The 8,360-nt window shown below is 34.2% G+C and overlaps 1 protein-coding gene across 1 annotated transcript; it reads right to left on the bottom strand.

The window, feature by feature from the left end:
• Window positions 1–4,976: 4,976 nt before the first annotated feature.
• On the bottom strand, window positions 4,977–6,876 carry LOC125775584 (uncharacterized). Its single transcript, XM_049446231.1, has 3 exons — window positions 5,465–6,876; window positions 5,248–5,407; window positions 4,977–5,166 (listed from the first exon to the last, which is right to left on the bottom strand). The coding sequence occupies exons 1-3, from the start codon at window positions 5,636–5,638 to the stop codon at window positions 5,051–5,053; spliced, it is 450 nt and encodes a 149-aa protein (XP_049302188.1). The 5' UTR covers window positions 5,639–6,876; the 3' UTR covers window positions 4,977–5,050.
• Between the last annotated feature and the right edge of the window lie 1,484 nt (window positions 6,877–8,360).

Raw genomic sequence — 8,360 nt, 5'->3', positions numbered from 1 at the left:
CTGCCTTACGAAATGAGGATTTTTCTGAATATCCGAATTTGTTCTATTTAGTTAGCATGTTTTGATTATTGTTATCTTTTCCCCTTTGGCTGCTCTCTGCTTTTTTGGTCACATCAGATGCTCTATTTGCAAAACTTGCTGCGAAAATGTAACGTTCATGATTCGCATCGACTTCATGAGCGAGTGCCAGGGCGGATGGCAAGTCACTAGGTTGCGATGCGAAGAGAATATCGCAATATCCTTAACCCAGAAATGAACACTCTAAGAGCGTTGGCCCTATATTTCCCGTTAATTGCACCTGCAATACTTTCTTCATGAGACATTTTGGTTTTATTAGCAAGTAAGGAGAGTTTTTTCTCAACCTCATCATAAAATTCGAGCACAGTGGAAGAGCCTTGCCTCAACGTCGACAATTCCTGCTTGACTAAGTACATCGGCCGCTTATCAGAGTAAGTGAAATCTAAGCGGGCTATAATAGCGTTAAAATTTAAGACAGTGCTAAACGACGATAAAAGCGCATCGGCAGCGCCTCGAATTTTATTTTTTATGATGTTAACGGCTTGGTAGTGCCGTGAGCTACCATAGTAGTCCTTAAAAATCTCATATGCGTTATGTGCCGTCTCACGCCAGGACACATAACCTTCGGTTTGACCGGAAAATTCGGGTAGAGACTTTACAACGTCCAGCGATTCTTCGCAGGTTCTACCCGCTACTATCTTAATTTTTTCGTAAGTCGTTATAGTGGGTTTTTGGGATAAGTTATTATTTGGTACTGCATGACCTTAAGCATATTCTCAAACTCCCGCCTTTGCACCCCTAAAGCAGCAGTGACCGCCGCGTTCACTATCTGTGTAAGCTGTGTTTCGTTCATTTTGACTTCTTCTTCTTCTGATAATTTAATATTTTCAAAGCTAGAGACTAAGTCAATTAAGTTGACGGTTGGCCTATTCATATACCGGGTAACCAATACTCCTCACTATTCCACAATTAATCATTGAAAAAGTTATTACTATTTCCACGAAATAAATACCGGGTGCACCGTAAACTATTAGAGTTTAAATTTCACTTTCCTAATATGTTTTATTTTTTAACGAGAGGTACCTTCAATGCTTAGATCTTTGATTCTAAAATTGAAATTCGAGTTTCTCAACTTACATTAAATTCATGTTTGCCGGCTGCTTCGATCTTCCTCCTGTCCTGATCCGCCAATAGAATAGCTGCTGCTCGTTTACGATAGCTGGTTGATTGCAGTTGCTGGCTGGTCCTTGATTCGATCGACTTTCAGCGGCATAATCCTGATTGTTTGTGGCAGCTGGTTGATTGTAGTTGCTCGTTTTTAACCGACACCGACAAACTACTTTGCTTAAACACAGCCCCACGTTGGGCGCCAATTAATTCAAAATGCCAATTTTGTTTTTATTGACTTTATTATGAGTATTCGAGTGGAGCGCGTCCAGCTCGAAGAGCACCAAACGTTATACTGAAAATTATTCTAATTATAAACTACCCTCAAGCTACCTGTTGCTGTTGCTGCCGCCGCTGCTGCGTAGCAGTTGTGGTGTTGCGAGCTGGTATTTGCAGGCGTGAGAACGAATATGTGCTGATGGTATTGGCAGACGTGAGAACGTATAATTGCTGACTCAGTCCACGCGCAACTTTTGGATGAAACTTAAAACTTGTTATTTTTTTTCATGATTCTGAGTGCGCTACTTGTTGCTGACTCAGGCCTCGCGCAATACTTTGGGGCTCCTTCAATTACATTCTTGTGTCGCGTGATAACTTACATAAATCGTCAGGATGACGAGCCGAGTTGAAATTCGCTTGAATCTCTGTCTGTCCGTTTGCCTGTCCTTACGCTCACACAAGGCAAGTCAATTGAAAAGTTACCGGCTTATCATACGTTTTTTGGCAAAATTCGTTTTCTTTATTCCCCATAGTTTCCTTCAAGGGTGTACGTACGATTTGTTCTTTGCTTCAAAATACACCTCGGGTTCGGAAATTACCTCTTTCTTCGATGAAAATTCCTTCGCAGCGATCATTCTCTTTTAAGATCTGAGAACACGAGATGATCGTTGGGGGCCAGATCTGGAGTATACGGTGGATGCGGAAACAATTCGAAGCCCAATTTATGGATTGGCGAAACAGCACTTTCTTTTTCAAAATCCATCTAAAAATTATTACGTACGCATCTAAAAATACAGAAGCCATAACCTTGCCAGCCGACTGTAGCGTTTTTCCATGTGGCTAAATGAGCCTTAGTCGCCTGCCCCACACCACACCTACACTCATCACTAACACGCACACTCACCACAATCACCTCGACATCACCACACTCCACATCAACACCACCCACACGCGCGAGCGCAGGATCCACACACTAAAAAAGGGTCCGCTTTACACAGCCCAGTACAGATTCGACCGCCTTGAAATCTACGTCGTTTTTCCGCCACCGCTACGCAGCGCTCCAGCTCGATCCACCTTCATACTTGTAAAGTCCGCTAGTGAAGTTTTATTTGAAATTGAAATTGTGTTATATTAAGTGCACATATATTTGTTCAAAAAAAAGAGAAACCCACAAATTCGATGTGAGAAAACCCACAAGTAAAGAGTTACATTTATAATATATTGTTAAGAACCAAGTGTGAATCCCGAGTTTTTTTTTTATTTAAAAGGAAAGAAAGCGATGGAGTGGTAAGTGAACCAGGCAGTGATTAAAACATTGGTCCTTCGAGCCGCAAAGAGCGGCACTATTGAAAAAAAAAAAAGTGCGGTGAGATTAGCCTACAAAACTTGGTATTAAAAAATGTAAGTGAGGCTACACATACATACATACATACATACATATATACCAAAAAATTTAATGCAAGTTAAATTAAAGTGAAGTGGCAAATACTTGTATGTAGTAAGAATGGCGATCGCTATCGTTCGATGCTAACAAACTTTTTGTTGCCAAAAATGGAAGAACTGAACTTGGTTGACATGTGGTTTCAACAAGATGGCGCTACATGCCACACAGCTCGCGATTCTATGGCCATTTTGAGGGAAAACTTCGGACAACAATTCATCTCAAGAAATGGACCCGTAAGTTGCCACCAAGATCATGCGATTTAACGCCTTTAGACTATATTAAGTATACAAAAAAAAACAAAGTGGAAAAACGAAAAACACGAAACGGTTCCCTACCGTTATAACTATCAAAATCAAAAAAAAAAAATAATAATTTTTATCAAAAATCAAAAAGGAAAACATATAAATATATAACAGTGTGACATATAAATACATAAATATACATATAAATACAAAAATACAACACTGTGCTGAACAACTAAACAAAAAATAAAAAAAAAAAAGAACGGGCGCGAAAATTAATTTAACTTTAAAACGGGCGCGAAGCTTAAAAACAAACAAGAAAGGAAAACAGTGACTTCAAAGTGCAATAATTTGAAAAAAAAATAAATAAATAATAAAATTAATAATTGTGAAAATAAAGTATATCTACTAAAGACATCTGTACAGAAGTACGAACCAAACAACAACCGGAAGAGCAAAAAAGAGGAAAGGAAACCATCATCGGCAGCAACACAACAAAAAGCAGTTTGGAAACCAAAAAACATAAAAAACGGAAGGAAACGGATCACAGGCATCGGCACCTTTATCTGCAGAAACATCCCTAGCCCTTTGAAGCGGCTCAAAGTGAGTTGTATCGACTCCACTTTTTATTTAAAAATTATATATTTCATATTTGTATGTTGGTTAACAGATACAGTTTATATGTATACATAACAACTGTATTCAAGTCGGTTAACATTTTAAAAGAACGGTTGCTGCCAAACTGTTTCAACTTACGGTTAATGTCCGGGAAACCGAAGAACAGTTTGGTACGCTATATATATTTGTACATCCACATATATGTATGAACAGTATATACTATAATATAATTATATATATACTGGCATATACATATCTAATACAAAAGGTCCTATTTACGTTTACCCTTGTGTATCCAAACACACAAATTAAAAAAAAAAAATTTCAAGTATACACTTGACCCCGTTTTCCGGCAATACCCCTTATACTCCAAAGGTATAAGCAGGATTGCTTAAATAGTAAGCTTGGACAAATTCGATCCGTAAAAGAAAAAATAAAAGTCATAAAATACAACATACATATATGCAAATACTTATATTCATATTTTATATTTATTTATACATATATTGACATATAAGTACCAACCAAAGTTGGCAAACAACATACACACACATGTATGTATAAATAACAATTATAAATTTCTGCAAGATTACATATCGCTCATTTGCTGCAAGACCGGCATAAGTCAAAAAAATCGATTCTCCAGAAAACGCGTTTAAAGTTTTCAACTTACTACAACCTTACACGGTGACTCCAACCTTACACCTCTTCTCAAGCGGAGCATATAAGAGGTATTCATATGAATTTTTCACTCAATATGAAGTATGATATAACGAACAATTCTGCAGCATTAACTCAAAAATCACGTTTTTTGAATTATGCCGGTCTTGCAGCAAATGAGCGATATGTTCTCATGTGTACTTCCCAGTAAACAATCGCATTTGTAAATAAACTTAAAATAAACTTACACTGGTAAACCTTTTCGTTACAATAAGATTACGTTTTTCATTACAAAACAATTACAAAACACTTGTAAAAAACCAAAACGTTACATTACTTTGGGCTTTTTCACATACTTGTAAAATCGCTTATTTTTAAACTTAAAAGTAAGCATTTATTAAATTAATATCCAACCGCTTGTAAGTTTATTTTCAAATGTATTTGTAAACGTGTTGTAATGATTTTATGTAATGCTAGTAAAATAAATCGCATGATATATTTTTAAAGATATATAATTATTTTCTTTATTAGTTTTAATTCATTTAGTATTATTTATTATATATACATATGTACTTATACTAAAAATTAAAATAATTCTTGATAAGTTAAATTAAACTAAAAATTAAAATTTAAAAAACATTCTTTAAAAATGAAATGATAGAAAAATAGTTATGTAAAATAATTAATTTGCTGCATTTTGGTGCTTCCGTTTTTGTCTATTTTTGGCAAACTGAAAAATCGTCTTGGTGCCACTTATATATTCAGTGTCATTGCCCTTCACTTCATGTAAGAAGACATCTGAAATTTAAATTAAAAATATATATAAGTATATAAGTACACATGTAAATATAAAGTTTATTAAGTTTTATTATTAAGTACCTCGTATAGCCATAGATACTTTTAAGACGCGGACAGGTTTTTTTTCTGACGTTCCACTCCAAGCAAAATGTTGAGCACATTCATCGGATACCAATGAGCGCCAAGCTGTTCTGACGAATTTCGCTCCTGTGTATTTAATATTTTGCATAAGTTCCGATTTCTTCAAAAAAAGAAATTGTAAAATTGGCTTTCAAACAGTCAATAAATATTTACTTACAAATTTAGCATATTCTTCATCCTTCTGGAGTAAACTCTCCAATTCCATAAATTGCTCCACTGTGTTAAAAGGTTCCGCTGGCATAATCTTTTTTGATGGAACATTGTCTCTGCTATTCCTCAACTCTGCGATATCTCGCCGCAAGCTTCTTACCTCCTCGACGATTCTTCCCATAGATTTGGATACAGCTGCATCAATGGAGCTTTGAATTGCTGCAAAAAAACATTTTCATTAAAAAAAACTTTTCAAATAAATAATTGATATTGACTACCTTCTAAAAATGTGGGATCCAGTGTATAGCTATTAATTGTTCCTGCTTGTTCGACTATGTTGTGGTTATTTCCGTTTTGGTTGATGGATGTTTCAAATTGCAAATGCACTCCATCGGTATTTATTTGGGCTATTGGTTCTTGGGAGTGGTATGTGTATGATTTATTGGCGGACATTATGTGAAACTAGGGGAAGAAAGGAATGTGAATCACTTTCAAAGTTATGTAAATAAATTACTTTTATTATTTTGGTTAGGATATGGGAACTTAAAACATTTGAAAAAGTTAAGCTGTTTGTATTATATATATGAAATACTGATGATTTAAATAGGATTAGGTGAAGCTGCGGAGGTTGTAGGTTGCGACTGTTCATTATCATTTGAATACAACAAGTGCATCAACTCGCAACTAAAAGTTTTTGCTGTTCTGTACCGCTTTAAGGAACTCATTTGCAATTTTTATAACTAAGTATAACATATGTTAATATAAAAAACAACAATAAGAAATAATAAATGAAAATACCATATATTATTTACCTTTTAAGTTTTGGAATCACCTTATTTCCTGTATTCCTGCAAAAAACAAACTTAGTTAGAATGCGTGGCATATTTTCCGCGAATAGCAGTTAAAAAAACTATAACAACGCCTTAAAATACAACATGCAACTTACCCTTTTATATTGTAAAGGCCTTTTTTATTTTATTTTATTTAAAACACTTCTAAATATAACTTACAGATATGTAAGTAATTTTTCAATTAATTATTTTTAGTTATTCACTTTTCCACTGTTTTATTTAAAACGCACGTCTTTACTTCTCACAAATTCAATAATTATGAACTGCGATCACTCAAAAAAGGAAAAACAGTCGCCACAGAGTCGGCGAAAAAACTAACGGGAAATGGTAAACGGTTGGTTTACTTTTTGTGTTTACATGTAAACTGATTTGCAATGTTGCATCATAAGTTTACATTTATGTTTGTAAGTAAACGTTTTTTCAACGCATTTATTTTAAACTTACAAATATAAGATAAGTAAACTTATAATTAAACTTATTTCTCACATTTGTAAGTAAGTTTACTCAAATGTTTGTAGATAAGTTTATTTTAGCGCAGATTTACGAAACATTTACGCAATTGTTTATTGGGTTAGAGCAGTGGTCGGCAAAAGTTAAACTGTGACTGTGTTGGTGAGCACAAGCGAACTGCTCCGCTTGAGCATCCCAGTCGGAAATTGCGTGAATTAAAAAAAAAGTTATCACTTTTGCGTTTCAATGAGAACATAAAAAAAGGTATTGCATATACAGTGTACATACGTGCATAGATACAAACTTAAATAAAACATTCAAAAATTCATTTGGATTTATGTATGTTATGTAACATACATAGTTACATACATAAAAATATAATAAAAATTATAAAAATAATTTGCATTTGCTTGCTTCAAATTCCGAAAATATATGTACACGTTATGATATTTCTGTGATAAAATTATCAATAATAATATTTTTAGGGCAGTTTCTTATTAAAAGAATGTATTTTAAATGCGCTGAGGTCAGTTTGTTGCGTTGCTTTGAGCAAACGAACTTTAAGTCGGAAAAAATTTGCTCGCAAAAATATGTCGAAGGAAAAAGTGATAAACACAAATAAGAAATTCTTTTTATATGAGGATAAAATGATTCATCCAAATGTTTCCAGAACTCCAAAATATTCGATTTATTTGAAACACACATTTCGCTTCGCAATATTATTAACTCAGATTGGATTTCCAATTTGTATTTGCTAACATCGCAATTAAAGGGATTTTCAAAAATATCGATTAGTGGTTGAAAGCAAGCAAAATCCTTAAATCTATCTTCAAAGTTATTAAACAGTGTTTCCAATATTGCGATATGATCATGTGATTTATTAACTTGTTTAAGTTTTGCATAAACAGAAACAGTTTTCGGAAAATGGGAATAATCATGCGACTGAATTTCATTTAACAGTAAAAATAATTTTGTTTTGAATTCATGCAGGTTTTTTACCGCATCTTGCATTCTTCTTTCCCTTCCTTGAAGCTGTAAATTCAGTTCGTCTAAAATTAAGGTGGCATCGGCTAAAAATGCCAAATCTAAAATAAAATCTTCATCTTTTAAAGAACGAATCTCGAATTTGAATTTTTCCATATTTTCAGTTTCCAGAAACTGCAGAACTTCCTACCTTAATTCAAACAATCTGTTTAGACAATCACCACGACTTAGCCAACGAACATCTGTAAACATTTTAAGGTCGGAGTGGCCAGCGCTCGTATATTTTAAAAAGTTTACAAATTTTCTGTGGGTAAGTGAATGATGCCCCGCTCGCACCTTATTAATTATTTGTTCTGCAAGTTTCATGATCGGTTCGAACACATATAGCTAATTGACAAAGATCGTTAACATCGGTGGTTTCCTCTAAACATATAGAAAAAAGTTTGCAATCATTAATCTTTTTCAATATTGCTGATTCAATGCACATTCCTAATTCATCAGAACGTCGCGTACAGTTCGTGGGGATAAAGGAATAGTTTCTAATAATTCTATATTATGTTCCAATTTTTGTACACATTTGTTTAACAAATACCCCATCAGCAAAAGGTCTGCCTTGTT

Source organism: Bactrocera dorsalis, chromosome 1 (genome assembly GCF_023373825.1).
Source record: "Bactrocera dorsalis isolate Fly_Bdor chromosome 1, ASM2337382v1, whole genome shotgun sequence".
NCBI lineage: Eukaryota > Metazoa > Arthropoda > Insecta > Diptera > Tephritidae > Bactrocera > Bactrocera dorsalis.
The sequence above is the reverse complement of the archived record's forward strand: the minus strand, read 5'-3'. Positions and strand labels throughout refer to the sequence as shown.

What these genes read in the sequence shown, in the direction of transcription:
- LOC125775584 (XM_049446231.1), bottom strand. Translation starts at nt 5,638, where the DNA reads ATGGGAAGAATCGTCGAGGAGGTAAGAAGCTTGCGGCGAGATATCGCA. An exon ending in ATGAAGAATATGCTAAATTT is followed by an intron (nt 5,408 to 5,464) that starts GTAAGTAAATAT and finishes CTTTTTTTGAAG; the next exon opens with AAATCGGAACTTATGCAAAA. An exon ending in AGTATCTATGGCTATACGAG is followed by an intron (nt 5,167 to 5,247) that starts GTACTTAATAAT and finishes TTTAAATTTCAG; the next exon opens with ATGTCTTCTTACATGAAGTG.